The 25,648-nt window shown below is 36.7% G+C and overlaps 1 protein-coding gene across 9 annotated transcripts in view; it reads left to right on the forward strand.

Annotated features, from left to right (window-relative positions):
• INPP4B (inositol polyphosphate-4-phosphatase type II B) overlaps positions 1–25,648 on the forward strand; it is a 789,997-nt gene that overhangs the window by 550,908 nt on the left and 213,441 nt on the right. For all 9 annotated transcript variants that reach the window (XM_040473200.1, XM_040473128.1, XM_040473146.1 and 6 more), the window contains 2 exons: positions 14,968–15,079; positions 24,113–24,185. In XM_040473200.1, coding sequence (XP_040329134.1) covers positions 14,968–15,079; positions 24,113–24,185 — 185 coding nt within the window. The remainder of the gene's footprint in view (positions 1–14,967; positions 15,080–24,112; positions 24,186–25,648) is intronic.

Here is a 25,648-nt window from a genome sequence, read left to right on the forward strand (position 1 = left end):
TATTTTTCTTCTTTTTAACAAAAAAATTCTGTAGGAATCTTTATTGTTCTGTCTAGACTTCTTTACTGGTGAATCAGTCACATCTTGACCTCTAAAATAATTACCAGATGATTTAGGAAGGCAGTGTTAAGACTATATAGCAGAACAAGATAAAGTCAGAGAATGAGAAATTTCAGGTCTTTATAATATTTTAAAATTAGTGCTGCCCTAGCTAAATTGAGTTTCCTTATTGTGGCAGTAATCATTACTCATTGTGACCACAAGAAGTGCTGGATTCCCAGGTCATCCTTCATCCACGTGGTCACCCATCATTTTACCTGTCTGTCTACTCCCTACTCTGGCCCTAGTGCCCTCTGCTCCCCAAATCTCCTCCAATACCTTAAGTCCCTCCTCAACCACAACCCCATTCTCAGTCAGTTCTCTTTATTTAATTGGAAGCTGGGTATCTATCTCTTGCAGCCCTGCCAAGTGGTGTGGGATGAACATCTTCTGAAAATGCTCCTAATTTGAGGCTTATGTCCTCAGACACACCTTTGGATTCCCTGCCTTACCAGGGTTATGGAAAGATGCCATTCCCCTCATTTCATGAAGATTTTCACTCGCAATGCACTGTCTCTCTTCAATACAGCCCCTCTCATGCATCCTGTGATTTAATAGCCATGTAAATCATCTTTTCAGTTCATGGGCCTTTCAGACTTTTCTCTACTTCAGCAACCCACTCCTGGGGTCAGCCCCCAGATCTTGTCACTAATCCTACCCCTCCAGAGTCTACATTTTAAGTACTCTATTTTTGGATTTCCATCTCATATCGTGAGGAAGGAGCTGTGCTCCTTCTAGTTGCTCTTTGACTGTACCAAGTCATTGATCCTAAAGCCATATCTTTAACCCTTCATAACCTCCCTTCCCCATATCCACTCTTCTTTTCTTATCCAGTTGCGGTTCCATGATCCATTACTTAGGAATCAGAGAACAATTCCGTCATATATATCCTCATCTCCTGGGCCCCTCTTCAGTTACTATACTCCCTGGGAAAAATAGATAAGTGTACATAGAGGATAGATAGAAGATAGATAGATAGATAGATAGATAGAAGAAAAGAATAGCCACAACAGCAAAAACACTGGTTAAATTCCTCACTTTGTTCACCTAATCCATGCATGCATCCTTCCAGCTGAGTGAACTGGGATAACTTGATTTCCATGTTTATAGGTTTCTTTTCGGTTCATAATTCTTCAGTACTGTTCTGTAGTCCTATATTTCCCTGGTCCGTTTGCTCTCCCACTCTCCTGGATGGTTCTTTTACATCTCTTTCTTCCCAGAAATCTCCCCTCTTCCTAATTCACAGCTGATTTTACCTGGTTTCTGTTTCACTGAGAAAAGGAATTTGGTAATTTCCCATGCTGTATTTACTAACCTACCAGCATCCACTCTGCTTGCCTTGCCACTATTACAGATGAACTCTGCTTCATGTCTAAAGTCAACTCTTCCATTGGCCTTTTAGATTCCATCTCTTCTCATCTATCTAAGAATATTATCCCCTCTTACCCTTGTGTCATACATTATTTCCTCTCTACTAGATCATGTCTGTTAACATGAAAAATGCTACCCAATCTCCCATATCTTCTAACCATATCTATTTCCCTACTCTTCTTTGTAGAAGAACCATTTCAAGAGCTGTCTCCACTTTGCCTCCTCTGATTGTCTTTTGAATCCATTTTCATCAGGCTTTCATCCTATTACTTTACCTAAACAATTCTTGTCATGATCAGGAATAAATTGCCTCCATGTTGCTAAATCCAATTGAAAGTTCTCAATGTTCCTCTCTTTGGCACAATCTGTACACTGGATCATTATCTCCTTAAAACACATTCTTTAGAAGGTATCTGAGTTACTAGACAATTTTTGTCTTCCTATCAATAGGAAGCTGGCCACTTCTCTGTTTCTTTTGCACATTATTCCTCATCACACCAACCTCTAAACTGTGAGATGTCCTACATCTGAGTCTAGATACAGAGTTTTCACTCTTCATTCATTCACTCACTTCCACTCAGTCTCAAAGCTCTTGATATCATCTATATTCTGATGATCCCTGTATTTTTCTCTCATATCAAGAAATTGCAATTCCACCCTTCTCATTGTTCATGCCATAGTCTCTGTAGTCTCTGATTCCTCTTTCTCTTACTATCTATATCCAACCAATCACAATATCTAGTTTGTCTCCCTTCAGAATAAAAATAGAATCTGACATGTCTTGACTTCATCCTAATTTCTTCTAACCCATTTTGGTGTTTCTCTCTTTGCTTCCCTGCAGTCTGTTCTCTGCACTGCAGCCCAGATTCTCATTTTAAAACTTATGTGTCAGCTTAGAATCTTCTTTCAGTCTTCCATCTCACTCACGAGGCAAATATTTTTAGAGTGTCCTATGGAGTTCTAGATGATTCACCATTGCCTGTGGTAGGCAGACTGCGAAGATGTCCCCTGAGATTCCCAGCTCCCTGGTGTACATGCCATGCATGATACTTTCCCTTTGAATGTGGGTGGGGCCTGTGAATATGATGGGATAGTTACTTCCCTTATTAGGTTACCCCATGTGCCAAAGGTGATGGGATAACCACTAGTCATTATACTAGGTAGCTGGGATAACCTTGTATAAGTTCCCATCTTAGCATACTAGGAAGAGAAACTCTCCTCCTGACCTTGTAAAAGCAAACTGCCCTCTTATGAATTGCCAATGGAGAGGGCCACATAGTAAGAATGTGAGGGTGATCTCAAGGCATGGAGTGTTAGTAGCAAGAAACTAGCTGATAATTGGCAAGGAAAAGGGGACCTCAGTCATTCAGGCACAAGGAAATAAATTCTACCAACAACCTGAATGAGCTAGGAAGTGGACTCTTTCCTAGAGCTTCCATGAGGCAGGAGAATTCAGTGCATCCTACATGATGATTTCATTCTTGTGAGACCCTGAGCTCAGGACATGATCCATACTTCTGATCTTTACACTGTGAGTTTGTGGTCATTTGTTGTGCAGAAATGTAAAAAGAATGAATACCTCTCTTACTTAGTCTTCTTGTACGCTCTTTCTACCCTACCCAGCTTTAGCCATAATGGTTCTTTCTCCTCCTTGAATATGGGGACCAGGTTCCAAGGCTTTTGGACCATCTGTTTCTTCTGCCTGAAAAGATTTTCCCCCAAGAAAGATATGTGACTTACTTCCTTACTGCCTTTAGGTGTTTGTTAAAATGGCATTGTATTAGAGAGTTCTTTTCTAACCACTGAGTATAAAGTAGCAGCCCCAACCTGATGCTCATCCACCTTCTTTCCCTGCTTAATTTTTCTCCATGGAATTTATCATATTCTAATGTATCATTTATTTATTTGTTGAGTTCAAATTCCATGAGAGCAGGGATTTTGGTTTTGTTTTCTGTTGCAACAATCCTTGTGCGTGGAATAGTGCTTACAACATAGTAGGTCCTTAATAAAAGTTTGTAAATGAATTCATATTTTCTGGTTTTTGAACTTATTTTTAAAGGATTTTTGGTTTAAAATGTCATATTAAAGGAGAAAAAATATTTTTAAAACCACAACATTTTATAGCTTAATAAAAGAATGTAATGCAGATCCAAATGCAATTAAGCATAAAAATATAGACACTAAGAATTGCTTGGTTTCAGAGTGCATGCCCCATGGTGCAATTTAAAGCTTAGTGAATTTCTTACTACATAGGTTTGAAAAACATTATAGTCTAAAATTATATTTATACACTGTAAAACTTTGACCATATACTGTATAACTTTTTTAATTCTAGCTTAAAAAAAAAATCTCTTAGCACTGTTTCCTACCATTAAGGAACTGGCATAAACTACAAAGCACAACACAGGTAAAAATATACATAATTCAAAATTTGAGTATTAAGTACTGACCCATCACTAGTATTTATTGCTAATTATTTAATAATTGCCTCCTTTAATTCTCCATGCCTGCTATTTTTGGAATGTTTTCAGAATGTCTTAGAATATTTTGATTGGTTTAGTGACATTTGCAAACCATTCTTATAAAGAGTTTCTGTTCCAGGAGCATGTCCATTTTGAGTAAGAAAAAAATGGTGTTAAAAATGTATGTATGTATAATCTTTGCTTTCAAATAATGTCTGAAGCAATCTATGCATGACCTCATATGGTTACTTTCTCCCTGCTATTTCCTTTCTCTTCTAATGATCTCTGCTTAGGAGGTGCTCTTTTCCTCTCAATCTTCTTTCTTTCTCTTACTCAAAATAAAAATTCAAACAAATAAATGTAATAAAATAAGTTGACACAACAAAAGCCTTAGCAATAGTTTCTCTTATGTAGGTCTAAATGTGAGTAATTTTAGTTGGTAGGTTCATCCCATGAATGGGAATCATTGGTTTGGGAAACTCACTGAACTTCCTGCATGAACACCTTCCTCTCTAGTCTAATGAAATGTTCCCCATGGTTCATGTTGACTTTTTCTCTCATATATGACATTTCTATGCCAGCATATATCTTGAAAGTATAGAGCATGGGATAAATTGACACTTTGACTTTGCTGTTTCAAGTCAGTATTGCCAGAAATTGGAAGATTTGGTTCACATAAAATAGGATAACCTTTTAATGATTTGGATTCTCTATTCCCAGACTGAATGGCTGTTTTTATTTGCTGTTAATTTATTATCAGAGAAAATGGCTGTGTCCTTTCTAATTTATTGTATTTTATAAATTAGCATACAGTAAAATTGACTTTTTATTGTTATATGGTTCTATCTATTAACACATGTGTGGATTCTTGTAAACACCACCACAGTCAAGAAACAGAACTGTTTTCACCACAGTGAATCTCTCTCCTACTTCCCTGTTAATTCACACCTCCACCCACCCTAACCCCTCTGACCACAATGTATGTTCTCTATTACTATAGCTTTTTCATTTCCAGGACATATAAATTGAATCATAGAGTATGTATCTTTTTGAGACTGGCTTCATTCACCCAGTCCAATGCCTTTGAAATTCATCCAAGCTATGTGTATCAACAGTTTTGGTTTTGTTTTTGTTTTTTAATTACTAAGCGGATTCCATTATATGGTTGTAAGATAGTTTGTATAATCATTCACATTAAAGGATATTTTGGTTGTTTCTAATTTGGAATGATTATGAGAGGGCCTTGTAAAATATTCATGTGTAGGTTTTTCTGGGACCCTAAATTTTCATTTCTCTAGGGTAAATATGATTGGAATTTCTGGGTCATATGGTAAGTGTATATTGAGTTCTATAAACACCCAAGATGCTTTTTTTTTCCCACCAGCAGCGTATGAGAGTTTCAGTGGTTCTGCATCCTCATCAGCCATCCTAAGGGATATAGTGACATCCCATAATGCTTTTAATTTTCACTTCCCTGTTGACCAATGACATTGAATGACTTTCCATGGCTTATTTGATATCTGAATATCCTCTTTTGAAACATGTTGGTTCAACTTTGCCCATTTATTAATTAGGTTGTTCCTTTTTTTGCTGTTGAGTTTTGAGGACTCTTTATGGGCTTTGGAAGCAAATTCTTTGTTAGATACATAATATGCAATTATTTTCTTCTAGTCAAATGCTTGTCTTTTCATTCACATAACAATATCTTTCACAGAGCAAAAGTTTTCAATTTTGATGAGGTTCAAATTACTGATTTTCTTCCTTTTTAGATTTTGCTTTTGTCATATTTAAGAACACTTGACTAAACCCAATTCATGAAGATTTTTTTCTTATATCTATATCTATATAAAAAGTTTTAGACATTCAGGTCTGTGAAGCATTTTAACTTTTGTTTCAGTTGTGAAGTCAAAACAAAGGTTCATTTTTTTTTCCCAAATGGATGTCTAATTATTTCAATACCATTTGTTGAAAGGACTAGTCTTTTTTATTTAATTGACCATAACTTTGTCAAAAAATAATTGATCATGTTGCCTCTGTGTTGTTTCATTTATAAATATATTTTCCCTTTCACCAACACCACATAGTTTTGATTACTGTATATTTACAATAAGTCTTAAAATCAGTAAATGCAAATCCTCCATTTTTGTTCTTCTTTCTTAAAATTACTCCGGCTGTTCTATTTATTTGCCCTGACTTATAACTTCTTGAATTAGCTTGTCAATATCTACAAAAGATCTTGTACAAAATCTACAAAAAGATTTTGATTAGTATTTTATTAAATGTAGAGATCAATTTGGGGAGAACTGACATCTCTATAAAGTTGAGTCTTTGAATACATGAACACTCTCTGTCTTGCCATTAATTTAGAACTTCTTTAATTTCTTCCATCCGCATTTGTAATTTTCAGTATATAAATTTTATACATCTTTGCACTTAGGCATTTTGTTTGTATCTACCATAAATGATAATTTTTTTTATGTCAGTTTCCATTTGTTCATTGCTAGATGTTTGTGAGCTGAACTTACGTCCTGTGAAACCTCGTATAGTACTTTCAATATCACTCACATTTTCAAAGCTTTTATTGTATCATTAAGACCAGTCCTTCATCTTTGTCACTCAGTTGACAGTCTGAGACCTGGGGGGGGTAGTCGAGTCCATAAATTATTTCTCAAAGTCTCTGATATTCTATTTAGATTCATGCGTGCACAGCTTGAGGTGAGGCCAGGTATTTATGAACAATATTAAGAAGTCCCTTTCCTGACCTCCTTCCTCTTCACACTATCCCTGGCACGTTCCTGTTTCCTGTGGCTTCCCGTTTGATCCTCCAGCCAGAAAGCTGGGGTTTTATTTATTTATTTATTTATTTATTTATTTATTTTTATTTCTGCTATGCAACTGCACCCTCTTCAGGGACCAAGAAGCAGAAGAACAGAGAGAGATAAAAAGTAAAGGGATTCACCCTACACCCTTACGACGTCAATTGCAATCAGAGAGGAGACTTTCCTTCCTTCATAGTATTCAGCCTCCTGCAATCCCTCTTTGCTGTCACTTTTACTGCTGCTCCTACTGGATTACTTGGGGGCTGGGATGTGAGAAAGTGGAAAAAATAAAAATGAAAACCATTCTTCTGAGTGTTGGGAAACCCATTTTATATTCCTTGTGCCAGAATTTGAGGGCTTCTCCTGGAGTTCTCTCTGTTTGCACCATTGACCGCCTCTAGGCTTAGGGCTCTGTTGAGTCCAGATCAGGAGCTACCAGAGAGGGGGAAATGGTAAACTCACCGCTGGCTCAGTGGTATTTAAAATTCTGATCTACCCCAATATTCCTGGTGCTATTTACTTTGAGTCTTCAAACAGCTACTCTGTCCATCTGTCCAGGTTTTATAGCTGCATTCGGTGGATGCAGGAGGGTAGAGTGTACTTACTCCCTCTTACCTACAACTCATTATGTACCAGTGGGCAGCTCTTGATATCCTATTATTTTTAATATACGTTTGGTTGCCTACGAATCCTGACAAATTCATTCACAAGATGCCGATCTTGTTTTCTCACCTTGTTTACAGGATATGTCTTAAGTTTAAAGATGTATTTTATACTTCACCTTTACATTGAATCAACAAGTTTCCAAACATAACTTATCATATATTTTTGTAATAAAGTCATGAAGAGGGAAAGATATGCTTTAACTTATTTCTATTAGGATAATTACTTATATTTGAATAGTACTATTTTTAGCAGTAAAGAAGATGCTATAAGCCAATGAGTCTGAAAATTGAAGAAATGTATTTGTGATGTACTCTTGAAGCTTTGTGGCCCAGACTGTACAATATAGTAGTCACTGCCATACATTAAAGCAGTTTTGTACTTACACTTAAGATCTTTTGTTTTTGGTCACATAAATCTTGTGGGATAAGTAGGATGGCTTACTATCTTCATATTTTATAGCTGGGGACATCTTTATAGATGCTATGTTGCTTGCTCATGGTCACATAGCTGTTTACTATAAAGTAACCAAGGACTTTGTTACTCAAAGTTCACTGCACTGCTCACTAAACCATACTCTGTTATTTAATGGTGTGTGATGGCATAGATAAGTTTGAACCAAAAACACCAAGTTCCCCAAAACCCTTGACAAGTACTGATATAAGGCCTTTAAATACAGGCTATACTGCAGTCTCTCTGGGCAGGCATTAGACAATGTCTCAGGACCTTTAATAGAGGAAAGAGAATAATATGGTGACATTTAATAATAGAGGAAAGAGAGTAATATGTACTTTAATAAGAAAGCCTGACAGGAATGCCTGGGTGGCTCAGTTGGTTAAGGGTCTGACTCTTAATTTCAACTTAGGTCATGATCTCACAGTTCGTGAGTTCAAGTCCCACGTGGGGCTCCATGCTGATCGTGCAGAGCCTGCTTGGGATTCTCTCTATTCCTCTCTCTCTGCCCTTATCCCACTCATGCTCGTGCTTGCTCGCTCTCTCTCTCAAAATAAATAAATAAAAACTTAAAAAAATAAAATAAAAAAAGAAGAAAACTTGGGACATCTGGGTGGCTCAGTCAGTTGAGCTGCCGACTTTGGCTCAGGTCATGATCTCACAGCTCGTGGGTTCAAGCCCCACATCGGGCTCTGTGCTGACAGCTGAAAGCCTGGAGGCTGCTTTGGATTCTGTGTCTCCCTCTCTCTCTGCCCCTCCCCTGCTCACACTCTGTCTCTGTCTCTCTCTCTCTCTCTCAAAAATAAATAAACATTAAAAAAAATTTTTTAAACAAAAAAAAAGAAGAAAACTTGACATGGATGGAATGCAAGAGAAGGCTCATGAAAGGTGAAAGTAGGTTCTTCAAGCGTAATGAAACAGAGGTGAAAAACTGCTTGGGATGTTACCGTTGTGAAGGGACATGTGTAAGAGACATTCTAGAGGACTAGTCAGCAGGGCTTAATGACTTATCAGAAGGTAGAGGCAAGACACAGGTAGAGATGGAATATTCTATGGCATATTTTTCTTTGGAAATGATATGCTCTTGACATGTGTGAGTTGGAGTTTGAGGAACAGTTTAGTTTCAAGCTTACAGAATGTAAAATATCAGGACAAAAGGAATTTGGAGTTCTAGACCAGGTAAATATTTTCTATCCCTGATGAAAGAAGTTAGAGTAGGGAATGTAGATTTATGATAGATCCTCATACACGGGATACTTGAATCGTAATTATGGATGGAATTTCTGAAGGCGAGCTTTATAATGAGAAAACCAGAGACCAAAACTTGGAGCGTATAAGCTATAATGTTAAGAACTACTGAAACTTTTATTTAAGTAATAGTTTGAAAGTATTTTATGGCTTCTGACATTTATGAATTTCAGCCAGAATAGAGTGTGCTTAGTTATACATACTTAAATAGAACTCTCACTTCTTTCAGCCCTGAGTAAATCTAGCATCGCCAGGTAAAATGTATTCACCAGAAAGATCGTCAAGATGCACTCACTCACTAACTCTATTTGTTTACCTTTGTTTATTTTCTTGTCTGGGTGAAATTTGTATTTCTCAGGTCCATGTCTAGACAGTTTAAATGCAAGGCACATCTCACAGCTGAAGATCCTGTGCATAGCACAGGACTACTTTATATTCACAAAAACTGGCAGTGCTAATGAAGGTTTCTCCCTAGATGTTTACAGAGTCATTTGTTGGTTTGCATCTCTGTGGCATTTCCAAAACAGAGGAGTTATTTATATGCTGCTGTTTAACATTTCCAGAGTTTCTTTTTTTTCTTTTTATTTTTCTTTTTGCTCTAGTAAGGATAGTGTAGTAGGTGGTGAAGAAGTCTAGAGGAAGAGTCATTAAATTTTCCTTTGTTAGAAGACTGTTTTACACTCCCTTTCATTCAGTCCTCTAAAAGTGTATGTTTCTGCATGTGATTGAAAATTTCATTAGAAAGCATTAGGGGAGGTATTTTAAAGGCAGATTTTAAAGAACCTTAACCAGTAATCTACTCTGCATGTTGAAAATCTGAGTGAGAAAGGAATGTAGACTTGTATTGCTGAAAATCTCGTTTGCCTTCCATCTTGTTGGCATGGTTAAATATTAGTGCACAGAAGCCTCCCCCCCCCCCCCACAAATCTTATTTGCAGAGGATACATTCCAAGACCCCCAATGGAAAATGTGGATAGTACCAAACCCTATATATACTATGTTTTTTCCTATACATACCTACCTATGGAAAAGTTTAACTTATAAGTTAGACACAGGAAAAGATTAACAAGAACAATAATAAAACAGAGCAATTATAATAATATATTATAATAATTGTTATGTGAATGTGGTCCCTGTCTCACAGAATATCTTACTGCATTGTACTTACCCTTCTTCTTGTGATGATGTGAGTTGATAAAATGCCTACATGATGAGATGAAGTGAGGTGAATGACAGAGGTATTGTGACCCAGGCTACTGTTAATTTTCTGATGATATGTCAGAAAGAAGAACATCTGTTTCGGGACCACAGTTGATGATGGGCAACCAAAACCTCAGAAGGCGAAGCTGTGAAAAGTGAAACCAAGGATAAGAGGGACTACTATATTTGCTGAATTTAACTAGGAACTTTGATGTAGTGATCAAAATACTTTATTGGCCATGAACTATTCATCTTTTACTTCTCTTACAGCTTTCAGCATTAAACAGTGGTAATGACCTGTCAAGTGACTGAAATGGCAGTTTTTTGTTGTTGTTGTTCATGTAGATTGAGATAGTTATTTATTACTGCAGCCTGTTCTTATTGCCATATAAATTGCTAGGAAAGTGTGTAAAGATCACTTTTGTTTCTTAGCTCAGTCAAATTTGTATCCTTGTAAAAATGCCAAGATGCTGTGCTGTAAAGGCAGTAAAATATGTATGTATGCATTGGATATTATAAGAAAAACTAGCCCTTTTATTTGACTCCAAGCGTTAAGGTATTTGCCAGGTTTCTCATGACTTTGGCTTCTTCAGTTTGTTTTGGGGGAAGGTAAGATGGGAAGGTGGGGAGTGAGGGGAGGCTAGAATGTACCTGATATTTTCCCCAAGGCTGTATCAGCCCGTGATGGCCTATGGTGCCCATGGTAGAATCATATGATGCAATCACAGGGGTGACCAGAGCACTGGGCTTGAGTGCTGGTATTAGAGAATAGCTATTAGAGACCAACTCTTTGTTTTGCAGCGAAGAAAACTGAAATCCAGAGAACTGGAGTGATATCTCATTGGTCACATAGCTAGTTAGCAGTTGAACTGCAAGTAATACTTGGATTTCTTGGTTCCTAGCCCAGACATGTCTTCTATATATCTTCCATGCAGATACAGTGATTGCCGCTAGATAAAATTCAGTAGAATTTTAGTGATAAATAATAGTTAAGCTATTATTACTAGCCTCCTGAACCTGATGGGTGATAAATTGAAAGCATAATTAAGCATTTAATAATGAATGTTTTTTTCTAAATGTGTAAGAAATCACCTTTGAAGTAGCCTTTGGAAACATGAAATAGATATTTCAATCATGACTCCCCTGATTGAAGAGAAGTGTTGAATACCCATACTCTGTGTGTGTTAAATTGTTGCAGAATAAATAGAAAACACCTTCTACCTTTTATGTTCTAGTTCATCGACAGGGTGAACCATACTTTAGGTGTCTTGGATTCAGCTCTTTAGTTTATAATTTGGATGCCCCATTCTTTGTCGTCCACAAATCTCAGATGAAGAGACTTGCTTTAGAGTAGTTAGAGCTCCCTATCCAAAATTGTTTTGGAAAAAAAAAAAGATTTTAGAATCATTCTAGAGTCCCTAGATTGAGCAAGCTCCTTGCTTTGATTCTAATCTGGGATTATTTGGAAGCCTATAGGAGATAAAATGAAGTAGGAAACCCTGAAGGTATTAAAATTCTTTAAAAAGTAGCCAGATAATTGTTTTAAAGGGAATAGAGAGAGCTATAGTTCAGAAGCTTACTCTTATAGTACATCGCTTATTCATTCACTTTTGCACTTTGGAAGGTTCAGCTGCATTGTAATTAGTTATAAACCTGTGTTCTTTGAGCTACTAAGAGTGTAAGCTTCATAATATCATCTGTTAATTCTAATTCTTTGCATCTCTGGTGAGCACTCAATCACTGTTGAAATGCATGTGCCATGGGATCCTGTAACCTCTTACTATAGTCTTAGCTGCCTATTTTAGTAACATTCCTGAAGAGGATCGAATTAAATATGATACATTAACGACATCACAGTCTATTCCTGCTGCTGCTGTGGCTACTCTGACCACCGCTGCTGGTACTACCACTACAGTTACTACTACGACTATTCCTGCCACTGCTCTACCACTAGGACAAAGAGGAGGGCTGGCAGGAAAGAGCATTCATCTCATAGAAGGCATTGTGCTGAGCACTTGACATAAATCATGCCACAATTTAATCCTTACAAGAAAATTCTCAGTCTCCATTTTACAAAGTGTCATGAGGTTAAGTTCTTTGCCCAGGTCATGCAGCTAGCAGGTAGCTCAAAACTCCTGCTTTCACGCTTTTAACAACTATGGCATATATTGTTTTATTACTCAGTCCTGTGGTGAGGGGTGGGGGTGTGAAAAATCTACCCTCGCCTTCAAATAATTATGGCATTATTTGGTTTAGTGCATTGAAAAAATGTAGACAGTCACACATAGGCTTTGCATTCCTAGAAATTCAGCTAGCTCAATTTGCTCAAGCAAAACATTTCTAAACAACTCCTATGTGAAGAAAAAGATGTCTGTAATTGTTATTGATGATCCACTTGGGGGAAAAAGAACCTGCAAACCTCTAGAAAAAGCTGAGTAGTGCCAATGAAAGCTCTTATTAAACTCTTTAATTAATAACTATCAGTACTGAATAACTGTGCCGAGTTAAGTCACATCATGATTTATGACAAGTTAGTATGTCATTTTCAAGTGGGAAAATGGTATAATGAATTTTTTAAAACTATCCCAGAATTGGAGCTGATGCAGTTTTTCACAAATCATAGATTATAATGCCATCCATATACGTATCTTCTTTATGATGAATGTTTAAAGTTTCTGTATTAAAATTTCAAATAATTGAGTCAATATGATTTCCACTGATTTTAAAGTTACCAAAAAGCATTTTATTTCATATGTTACTAAGAAATCTTAATACACCACTTAACAAATAAAACACTTTTCTTTATGTACACATTTTTATTTTATTACATTATGACATTGGGTATGCATTTGTCACCAGAATTTTACTCTTTCAATTTTCTTAGAAACATACTTCAAAGGGTATACTTTATTATTTTTGTTTTTTGAGAAATACCTACCATGATCTAGTAACATAATTGGGTTTCATTTTCACCTAACACATTCATTATTTTAATTAGCATTTTGCTAAACTACTTTATAAAAAATGTTCCTAATCCTCTTTTCTGACTTCTTTAGTAATAGTATCATGACACTTAGAAGGAATTGGTTGAAAGAAATACACTATTTGTATCCTAATTAAAGATAAAAACAAATTTCAGAAAAAACATGATGGAAGAATATGAAGCATTGCATTTCTGTTAGTCAGTTAGACCTAGAAAGAAGTTATAGCAAAATGGCATGCCTAGGAGGTGGCTTGCTACCTATTTTCAAAATAAGATTCAAGGGGAGAATATCATTATGTGTCACACTGTTCCAATGGTATGATGGCACTATTTATTCTATATCTTTTCTTGTCCAGGAAAAGAAATTAGAGAACCTTAAAGGATGGTGGTTATTAATTTTATTTTTATCTTTCATTGTTAATCAGAAAATTCATTGAAGACATTAATGATGGCAAAAATCTTTAATAAAATTGTCATCATCATTAAATAGAGAAGTTTTTCAGTGACCAACAGACTTGAAGGAGCTAGAAACCTGGATTTCTCGTTTTGCCATTTTGTTACCTTAATGTTTATTTATTTTTGAGAGAGAAAGAGACAGAGTATGAGCTGGAGAAGGGCAGAGAGAGAGGGAGACACAGAATCCCAATCAGGCTCCAGGCTCTGAGCTGTCAGCACAGAGGCAGACACAGATCTCACGAACTGTGAGATCATGACCTGAGCTGAAGTCTGGCACTTAACTGACTGAGCCACACATGCACCCTGCCATTTTGTTACCTTAGATAAGACTTTTCATCTTTCTGAGTCTCTGATTCTTTATTTGATTAAGTTATAGGTTGCACTAAATTATCTCTAACGTTAATTTCTGTTCTGCATGTACCTTAAATTTCTTCTGTTTACTGGAAGAGAATCTCCTTTACCTCGTCTCTTAGAGAGAAAAATGAAGGGCTCCTGGGTGGCTCAGTCGGTTAAGTGTCCGACTTCGGCTCAGGTCATGATCTCACAGTCCGTGGGTTCGAGCCCCACGTCTGGCTCTGTGCTGACAGCTCAGAGCCTGGAGGCCTGCTTGGGATTCTGTGTCTCCCTCTCTCTCTCCCCCCCCCCCCACTCACACTGTGTCTGTCTCTGTTTCTCTCTCAAAAATAAATAAACATTAAAAACATTTTTTTTTTAAAAAAAGAAAAATTATGTTAGGGAGAAGGCACAGAATCAGATTTTGTGGCCAGTGGTCCAGAGAGGAATATACGGATGTTTTTACTCTCTTCTATTTTATTCAGCTGTAATCTCTATAACAGATTTGCACAACATTCCATGCAGTTGGCATAGAGGAGCCATGGTTTCTGCTGTTGTGGGGGATGTGGTGTTACCAAACGGGACACCAATCCATGATATTTGTGTCTACTCCTAAGTGCCGGGAGGAGGTGTCCCCTTCATGAGGTAGCTTTTGACAGTCCATATACTTACCTCTTAAGTTTGTGGTTAACTTTTTTTTCAAATTAAAAATAATACCAACACTATTAACTTGTTTTGATGTTTTTTATGCAGATTTGTTTAATTAAGACCAATGAAGGTAAATAGCACTATTTGTGGTTTTCAGAAACAAACATGTTTGGGCATATTTTAAGGAAAGAGAAGATTCTTACCTTTCCATTTCATTTATTTTTGGTTGCAGAACTTCAGATGGTGGCAAAGTTGTTGGCACCATAGAAGTCAGTGTCGTGAAGATGGGGGAGATTGAGGATGGGGAAGCCGACCACATCACGACAGATGTGCAGGGACAAAAGGTAGGGTCTCAGTCAGCATAATGCACAAATTAAATTAGAAATGATCAGTTTTGCCCGATGCCTGAATTATCAACACGTCTGTGCAGTATGAAATATCATTATTTAAAGGCAAAATGAGAAGTCAACTCTGGAATGGGAGTGCCAGAAGTATGTCTCATCCACTGAACCAAAGTGTCTGTTTGCATGGAACTATGCAAAGCCATGCGCCGTTCAGAAACACCTTCTTCTTCGCCCTGGCTCCTGTGTTGACACTGCCTCCTCTCAATTGGAACAAAAATATTGATCACTGTTGCATTCTGCCCTAATTAACCCTAAGCAAAATGCACAGAAGATTCTGGGAGGGCTATCGCCAAAAGTAACCACTTCTCTACTCTCAAAACCCTCTTTACAAAGAGACGCAAGTTGAATTTAGATTTCATCTTTATGTGAAGGAGAGCAGATTTGATAATGTTGTGCCTGATGAAATTGCAGAGAGAGAAGTAGAAATAGCATAAAATGGAAGGGGCAGCTTTGGAGGAGGGGCAATGGCAGCTAGAGGTGAAGCAGCTTCCTTAAAGCTGAGGATAAAGGTCCCCAGTGCATATCAATAGGTGTCCAGGATTTTTACTTTCTTTTATCTAAGAAAGAGAAATTTAATATAAGAATTAACTTAAATTCCTGTCTTAGGAATGCAATTGCCTATTTTATTGAGACACAGTGGATAGACTTACAAACTGCATTTTTTCAGGAAAGACTTTGTATATACACTATAATTCCTACCTTTTCATAAATAAGCATTCTCTAATGATAAGACCTATAGTGACTTATTTTCTGGCTTAGTGTCCCTTATCTAGGGATATATTTGATTTTGGATGCTGAGGAAACATCTACATGGGAAATGGTGTTTATCTAATATAACGAATTATTAATTTTATAAAAGAAACCCAAGACTGCCCCTCAAAAGAATATTATTCTTGCCCTAGAATGAGCTCGGGTCTTACCTGCTGCAGCAAGCCTTGTGCTTCTCTGTTCCCCTACTCTCCCTCAAAACATATCAAAAATCATGAAAATATTCCAAGGAGACTCAAAGTTTGAATCCATTTGCCTGACAATGTGAGGGTTGTTGTGAGTTTTGCAGCAGATTCTCCTAAGATCTGTGTGTTCAGAACCCCAGTTGTGGCTCTTAGGATGTGTGCACCTGGGACCCCAATTATGGGGTCCCTTCATGCAATCCTTGTTTCTTTTAGAGTTCTATATAAAACTTGTGTTAGTCACCACCACATGAACGCTTGTATCAAGATTAAGGAGGAAAGATTTGGAGGCCAAGTGAGAGACTAAGAACAGAAAAAGGCAGATAATTGTGCCTTGTCCTGTGGCAGTATGCCAGGAGACCAGTAGCAGAAACACTTCCTGTTTCAAAGGAGTACTACCTTGCCTGCTCCAAGCTAATAATAGATTATTATTAGATTAATAGATTAATAGATTATTAGCTACCTCTCTAGTTTTCTCAAAGCTTGCCCACCCCCTGACTCCTTTCCTGGGTTGCTATTATGAGGTAGGACAAGTTGAATCATACTCTTCTCATAAACAGAGAACTAGGTTCTCTACACCTCCCCAAAGCCCCACATAATGTTTCTGACTTAGTAATGTGAACTTGAAAAGACTTAACTGCACTGTTCTGGAAATAGGAGGTGGCAGTGTCAGCACGCACCATGTACAAGTCGTAAGTTGACTAAAATGATAAATGTGCTAATCATTGTTGGCATTAGTTCTGTCCTGTCTGGGTTCTTAGTAAACATTGACCTTTCATGCATTTTTAATAAAGTTACTATAAATGTTGTTGGCAATCCTTCAGAATACTCATGGTTCAGTGAAAAACATGTAGTAATGTCCACTAGGTATGACATTTAGAAGAATTACGTGGAAATAACTTTATCTCAGTGGCTTACAAAGCATGATCAGAATTTTCTGGGATGTTTGTTAGAAATGCAAATGCAGGGACTCTTTTTGCAGATATGCTAAATCCAAATCTGTATGAAGTGTATTAACACAGTCCACGAATGGTGACTTAAGTCCTGAATGACTAAAACATGTGAAGAGACAAAGTAACTGAAATAGACGTTATCTCTAAAACAACATCCCCCTCCTTACTTTGTGTGAATGGTGGAGAATGAAGTAAAACTAGCAGGACCAGAATTTTGTGGGTGAGTGACACAGGTTATCTCTCATGTATATTGAAATAGATAAAATATTAACACCTGTTTTATCAGCATGGGCTTCCATAATAAAATACTACACACTGAACAGCTTAAACAACAAAAATTTATTTTATCACAGCTCTGGAGGCTAGGAAGTCCCAGGTCAATGTGCCAGATGACTTAGTTCTTGGTGAGAGCTCTCTTCCAGGCTTACAGACTTCTTGCTGTGTCCTCACATGGCCTTTCCTTGGCACATGTACACAGAGACAGCGAGCTCTGGTGTCTCATCTTATAAGGACACCAGTCCTATAGGATTAGAGCCCCCACCCTTATCATCTTACCTAACTTTAATTACCTCTGTAAAGGCCGTCTCCAAATACAGTCCCATTGGGTGTTGGGCTTCAACATAATGAATTTTGGGGAACAATCCAGTTCATAACAATATCCCTGACATAAAACTACATTTGAATCTTTAATCTCATATAACCTCCAGAGCATGAAATACAGTATAAATGAAAATCCAGACTCTGTCTTCTGCCATTAACTTACTTGTTGCCTCAAATCATATTATTACTTTACAGTTCTCATTAAGCAAAGATCATTCAGAAGGGCATTCACCATATCACACTGGTTTCAAACTTTTATTTTTTATGTACATGCATAGTAATAGAAGGCAAAGTGTTAAAATCTCATAGCTAAAGAAGGAAAATTTCACAAAAGAAGTAGTAACAACATTTTACAAAGCTCATATAGCAAGTGGAATATTGCATTAGGTATTCAAATTATTTTTTTTTTAATTTTTGGAGTCATCTTTGACTAATTTCTTCCTCTCATACTCAAATCCTGTTAGTAAATTCTGTTGACTCTGACTTTTTTTTTGTTATGTTTTTACATTTATAAGTTTATTACCTTTTTTAAGGTTTATTTATTTTTGAGAGAGAGGGAAAGAGAGAGCATGAGCAGAGTAGAGGCCGAGAGAAAGGGAGAGAGAGAATCCCAAGCATGCTCCACACTGTCAGCACAGAGCCTGACATGGGGCTTGAATTCACGAACCATGAAATCATAACCTGAACTGAAACCAAGAGTTGGACACTTAACTGACTGAACCACCCAGTCACTTTGACTTTGACTTTTAAATAAATCCAGAAACGAGTGACTTGTGAGTCCTTCACTCTTACAACATTGTCTGTTACAGACATTTTTACAGTAGTCTCTTAAAGGTCCCTTCTTCCTCCTCCCCGACACCCCCATCATCATAGTCTATTCTTAGCAGAACACTTATTAAAATGTAGCACAAAACATGTCATTCCTCCAATGGCTTCTCAACTCCCTGAAAGTGTAAACCTAAATCCTTTCAGTGTGTTGGCCCTCTCAGTGTGATGGTTCACCTCATCCTCTACTTCTCTTCCTTGCTTACTTTGATCCAGCCTCATTAGCTTCTTGGCTGTTCATTACACGTTCCAGGTAATGAAGGACCTTTCCAACTCAGGTCCTTCACCTTGGTTTTCAGTCTACCTTTGTAGTTTTTTTCCCCAGGTAACTATATACTTCATTCCCTCATTTCCTTCTGTTTTTTTGTTTTTGTTTTTTTGTTTTTTTTTTTTTTTCAAAATGTCACCTTCTCATTCTGCCTTCTCTGCCCTATATCCAAAATTTCCATGCCTACCTGAAACTTTCTATCTCCTTTGTCTGCATTATTTTTTTGTCCCTTGTACTTACCACTGTCCAGTGTCATATATATTTTATTTGTCTCATCTATTGTCTATTTCCCTCACTAGAATTAAACTTCATGAGAGAAAGGCTTTTGTCTATTGTGTTCTTTCCTTTACCCTAGTACCTAGAACAGAGCCTGGCACAGGGAAAGTGAGTGAATAAGTAAATGAAGTCATTTTTACCTTGAAGAAATAAAATCCAAAATTGTCTCCCTAGAAGTGATAATATTTGCCTATATAGAATGCTGTGTACAAACTGATCAGTCCATAAATAAAGACTGGAGTGAGAATGCAGTAAAGAGTGTAGAATTATGAAGGAAAGAGGAAGAAACTTTTCAAGAACAACCTTTGAATTAAATAGTCAGGGAAAAAATATGCTACTAGGGAAAGGAGAATGAGGAACCAAAAGCATCAAATCAGGTAATATATGAGAAAACCCCATGTAAGTAACAGCCAATAGGATCAAGTGAGACTTCCATAGCCCTCCTCTTTGCCCTGCCCACCCTCCCAGGGGCCTTGGCTTCTTGTCAGGACAGGACTGTTAACAGGCATCCTCCAGTGGGGCTTTGCTGGGGCTGAGATCACCTCCTGCCTTGTCTCCCCCTTTTGTGTAACATCTGTATTATATTTGAATGTGGCATACTACAAATGATCAAAGTAGTGGTGATTTCTACAAAAGGAGAGAAAAGCCTTACTTATTTATGACAGTGACAGAGATGATACAAGTGGAGTAATAATACATCTTCTTTTTACTACGAGCCTCGTCTGACTCATATTTTGGTGACTTGCTGCTCTCCTCAGGCTATTCCCCCCCCCCCATATTTTGAAGTGGTGTTTTAACAAGATATTCATTAGCCACGGTCAGGGAAAGTGTAGACTCCTTGGATAGCTAAGGACCATCTCAAAAGGCTCCATCCCTTTATTTTTCCCAAATATACAATTGAGAATAATATAACTGACTTAACTTACCTTATAAGATATTTACAGACATATAATAGTCATCGTTCATTTATCAAAAAATACTGCCTTCTATGTCCTAGGCATTCTACTAGGTTCTGGATATTCAGCAATGAGACAAATAGACACAGATGCTGCCTTCCAGGGAAGTGAACAATCACAAAATAAACAAGTCATATAGTGTTGATCAGATGGTACTATACGCTATAAAAAAATAAGGGTACAAGGACTAGGGAATGTTGGCTGTGGCCATTTTATTTTGGATGATCATGGATAAACTCACTGTTAATATGATATCTGATCTGAAACATGCAGGAAATGAGGGAACAAGATGTGGATATCTGAGAGGAACAAGAATTCTAGTTAGAGTGAACAGCAAGAGCAAAAGCCCTGAGGTGGCAGTGTGCCTGTGATATTAAAAGACCAGTGAGGAGGCCAGTGTGACTGGAATTGGGGGTTGAAGAGGAGAGTGATAGGAGTTGAGGATGAGGTCCACAGGCAGGGGAGACAGACTGTATGCTCCCTTATAGGCCATTAGACTCTGAACTAGATACAAATACAGTTGAGGATTTTTGAATATATGTACAAAATGTTATGATTGTTTGTGTTGAGTATGGCCTGAAAAGAAGGAAGGGCAGAAGAATGGAGCCTGTTGGTTGCAAAGATTCAAGGTACAAATGAAGATGGGTTGAATCAGGGTGGTATTGATAGAGAAAGTGAAATGTGGCCAGACTGTAGGTACAAAGGAAAGTCAAAAGAACAGAATTACCATTTTTAGTGGTAAGGAAAAGTGAGAGGAGCAGGTGCAGGAGCACCAGAGATTTTGAGATGTTAACTTTGAAATTCCTCTTAGACATCCAAGTGTAAATATATGAAGTGGAAATATATGAAGTTGGAGGTTTGAGTCTAGAATTCTTGTGAGATATCCAAGCTAGAATTATTGTTTGCAAGTAATTATAGTATCTGAATGGTATTATACACTCTTAAAATTTGAATTTATGTGGATTTTATCTGTTGATATTTACTGTATTAGAGATTTTGCTGACTTAGATCTACATTTATCATGTTAGAAATTCAAACAAGAAATGTTTAAAACAGAAGAGTACACAAGCCCACATACCATTAGCTGTCAAATGATTATGTAATAGGGCCTCTAGAAAATTCCACAATATGCTTATAAGAGAAAGAGAGAGGTAGACAAATAGTGTTTTAGTGTTACAATGAAAATGACTTTGTCTTCACCCTGTGCTAGATGCTGCAGAGGATGCAAAGACAAAGTTATCAGGCACTCCAGGAGATTCCAGACCAAACTTAGACAACCATGATTTAAGGAATAAACAAACTAACAAATGTGGAAGTGCTTAGCCAAGAGTCTGGTCTTTGCGTGTTTCATGATCACTGTCCTTACAGTTTGGTTAACTTTCTAGCCCAATGCATGGCAAATTGGTTTGTTAGTTGATATTCAAAATCATTAAGCTCCAAGAATTTTATATATCTTATGTTTCTTCTTCTTGGCTATACTTACCAGTAGATGACATTTTTAAAAGCACTCATCAAAATCACTAGGCTTATGGTGCTATGGTGGTACAAAAGGCATGTGGTGTTTGTTATTCCTGCTCAGAATCACAAATATGAAGTCATTACATTGAGAGCACCTACCGTGTAAGTGCATAACACTGCAAATATCCATCATAATGATAGCAATAAACAGTATATATAGCTGGAGCCTCCTTAAGCACAGAGTCCACATCATTTTAATCTTTGCATTCTCTGTAATACCTAGCACAGTGGAAAAATGATTCTAGGGTCAGCTGTAAAATACTAAATAAAATGGCCTGGGGAAATACGAAATGTGGTTCTTGGCTTCAAAAACTCACAACTTAAATAATGGCACAGATAGTACACTCAGGAAACAATTGAAGAAAATAATTACTGAGTCCAAATATAAAAATATTTATCAATTTAGTAAATACTTGTTAGATATTTCCTGTTATGTTCCCAGGATTTAAATTTTGAGAGCATTCTGAATAGTAAAGCTTTAAAATAAAATACAAGTTGCAAAATAAGAATGTTGTGAGGTTAAAATTATCCTAAGTACCTGCCTTCCAGTGTAGATGGAAGATGCAGATGTATGAAAGTTATATGTCTGTATCCATTTGGTAAAATAATATAGGCCTTCTGTTAGGAAACAGAAAGTTGGTTTTGATTATGAAGAGGCACAGCTCTCTCCATGTAGAGAAGCAGCTTCTCAAGATAATAGCCTGATCCCTATGAATTATGGACTTCTTTACTAAAAGAGTTTAATCCAAACCATTCCTATAAATTATATTGTAGATGATAATCCTTTTTTGGAAAGGAGGATGTCTAATAGCTATTTACCTAGTTATTATGTGGAAGGATATCATGGACAAATCATGAAAGAATTTGAATACGAGTATGAGATATTGGATTTGATTGGATAGTAAATAACCATTATACATTTTCAAGCAGAGCACTGGTATGATGAATATAATGTTTATGAAAGATTATTTTAACAGCCCTATATAGGCTGCAAAGAGTAGAAGAAATATTGGAAGTAAGAGAAATAAAGAATTTTAAGTATGTTCAAGCATCATTGCACATTGCTCTAGTGATTTGGGAAGTGCATTTCCTAAATAGCTATGGATTAAAAGAAAGGATCACCTTTGAGTTCTGGTTTGGTCAGGAAAATGATTGAGAGAACATCAAATTTTAAGAGCTGTTTGCAGTTATTCATTCTTTCAGTAAACTAGCCCTCAATAGAAGCACCAAAGAAATTATAAGATCACATTTTTCCCCATCAAGACATTTCCTGAGTTTGTGATGAATGTTATGATGGGGGAATAAGTAGTGGATTATACAAATATAGACATAACATTTAAATAAATCTTTTAAGTTATTTGTCTTTCTTCTAGAAATGTTTGACAGACATATACGTGCCATCATTAGCAGTGACCTCAGTGGCCATGATTCTCCAAGAGGACCAGTGCCTGGAGAAGGAATGGTGGAGGGAAACAGACAGGAGATAGCCCAAGCAATCTTGATACACCCTCCTAGGTTCTCTTGAGCCCTTGGAGTCTCTTGAGCAAAGCCTGCTTCCCTCAGAACTCATCAAAGAAGTTTCTGGTTTCTGAGTTTTCCTTTGTTTTTATTTGCATTTATTTGTTTCTGTGTGATACATTTGCTCTAAAAATTCACTTTCCTCTTTCCTCAAACTACCACCCCCCTTTTTTTTTTGGCTAGCGATAGAAGGGAACTCATTTGAAGAAAGAGATGCCAGCGATGCTGGTGTCAGTCTGTGTGACGATAGGTCTCTTATCAACATCATGGGGCCAAAAGAGTTGCTTCCTCTGTTAATTCCAGTTTCATAGAAAACTGAAGGGGGGGGGTCCCCTCACTTAATGCTACATTGTCTGCGATATTGTTGCCCATGCATGCTTCACTCACGGCAACGTGCTCTTCTGTGTTTCTTCTCTGTCCAGAGCAGTGTTGGTTCTGTAAAAGCTCAGGAGCTTAACCTACTAATCATAGATTAATAGACCCATGATCTCTGGATCAGCTTATTTACAAATTACTTGTTTATAAATCAGCAACATATAAATCAGAGATCAATTTATTTATGATTTTTCCTCATACTTTATGAACAAGTGTTTACATTGTTTTGCCAGAGATGAAAATCTCCTTTTGCCTTATGTAACTTGATGCTTCATCATATTTTATCTTTTATTTAAAGCTGTCTTTATTTAAAGCTGTCCTTTCAAATCTAGAAAATAATTTGCTTTTTATTGATCCAAAACTATCCCAGGTGACAGAAATATGAAACCATTCTGATTGTCAAATGTGATTTGCTGTACTCAAAGCAGATTTCTGGCATGTTGGGGACGATCCTTTTTCACTTTTTACTTTCTTTCCTAAGTAGTTTCCAATAGAACCAAGATGTAGCCTATAATTATGTGATTCAATCATATTATATATACATGTAAATAGGCACAAGTTAAACAGGCCTCATAGTAAAGATAAAGCTGAAAATAGTTTTACAAAAGTGTCTTGTTCAAAACTTTTTGAAACCATGTGCATAGCCTCATGTTTTGCAAACAAAATGGAAGCATTTCATTTCTTGATTTCGTTATTTTCAAATATGTGTTTTTTTTTCTTTTATTCTTTCCTAGTGTGCACTGGTGTGTGAATGTACAGCCCCAGAAAGTGTGAACGGAAAAGATAACTTACCTTTTTTGAATGCAGGTATGTACCTCAGTTTTGGAAACTGATATTAGTTTCATATAAACGTAAATTTTAATTTCCCGTGAACTCAATACTGAACGTGGGCAGCATTCTCACAGAATCATTTGTGAACACTTAGTAAATGAATTGGTAATCATGAGAAGTAACCATCATCTGTGGAGGAAGGATAGACTTGACAATTCCATAAGAAAGATATAAAAACACTGTGGCTGTATGGCAAAGCAAATTCCTTTTAGCTTTGGATTTGGTATTATCTGAAACAAGACACATTAGAAGACAATAAGCATTAGAAGTATGAAGCTCTTATTTAGTTTGACTTTCTAAGTATAGAGTTCAAAACAAAGTTGTTAAAACAGTAGATATATGGGTTAAGTAGGAAAAATTCATATACACATTTGTACATTCCTAGGGTATATATGTATATAATGTGTTACTTACAGTAATATATTTGAATTTCAACAAGACACTAAACCATGTGTTAAATGATAACCTTGTGAATAAAACTGAGACTTATAGGACCAGTTAAAATTGTGATAATACATATAGTAAATTATGGAACTAATATTTTTATGTTAATATAAATTATGTTACCATTAATAATAGTAAACAATGACTATTATAGTGACAAGCAGCAGGCTAAATGCCTCATATGTCTTGCCTTCTGACCTGTGCTGTGAAAATGGCACTGTCATAATCGTCATTTTACAGATGAGGAAATCGGTCAAGGTCACCTACCTGGCAAATGACAGGTCCAGAATTTAAATCCAGTTTTGATCCCAAGGCCTTTGCTCTTAATTAGTAGGCCATGCTATTACCAAAAAGCCACTAATTGACAAGTTGGTGTAATAATAGAATAAGCCTTAATATTTTTCTAGCCCTGTCATGTCGTACATTTAAGCAATGACTTAGAGAGCATAATAATCAGCTTAGTGAATGATACCGAATTTCAAAGCTTACTAATATATAACTGCTAAACTATTAGCAACCTTTCGTTGGCAGAAGCCTCTACTAATAGGGAATGGAGAAAGGGAAGGCAACCCTTTTGACTCTGTTTATACTTACAGAGAACTCAAAATAAAATGGAACAATAACAAAAAAATCAGTAATTATACTTGCATGGAATGAGGGATTGATTATACCAAAGAAGAGGAGCAACTTCTTAGCCTATGAGCAAACGATATTGTTGTTCATTTCATTTAGGAGGTAATATTGAGAGGGATGTGCAATGAGCAGTGAAGAGTCTACCCAGACAGCTAGATCAACCATGTATGTTAAAAGTACTTCATAAGTTTTCAGGCTGCTTAAAGTATCTAATATATCCTCAAAGCGTCCTCCTCACATTTATTTTCCACCTGAAAATTGACCAAACTTTTAATCCTTTATTTTAATGTATCCACATAATCTATTTAATTTAGGAAATGTCAATTTTGAGAAATAAAATTGAGTGTGGGACATATTAAGTA

This window comes from Herpailurus yagouaroundi, unplaced genomic scaffold, assembly GCF_014898765.1.
Source record: "Herpailurus yagouaroundi ecotype Mexico unplaced genomic scaffold, PumYag 28, whole genome shotgun sequence".
Lineage (NCBI taxonomy): Eukaryota > Metazoa > Chordata > Mammalia > Carnivora > Felidae > Herpailurus > Herpailurus yagouaroundi.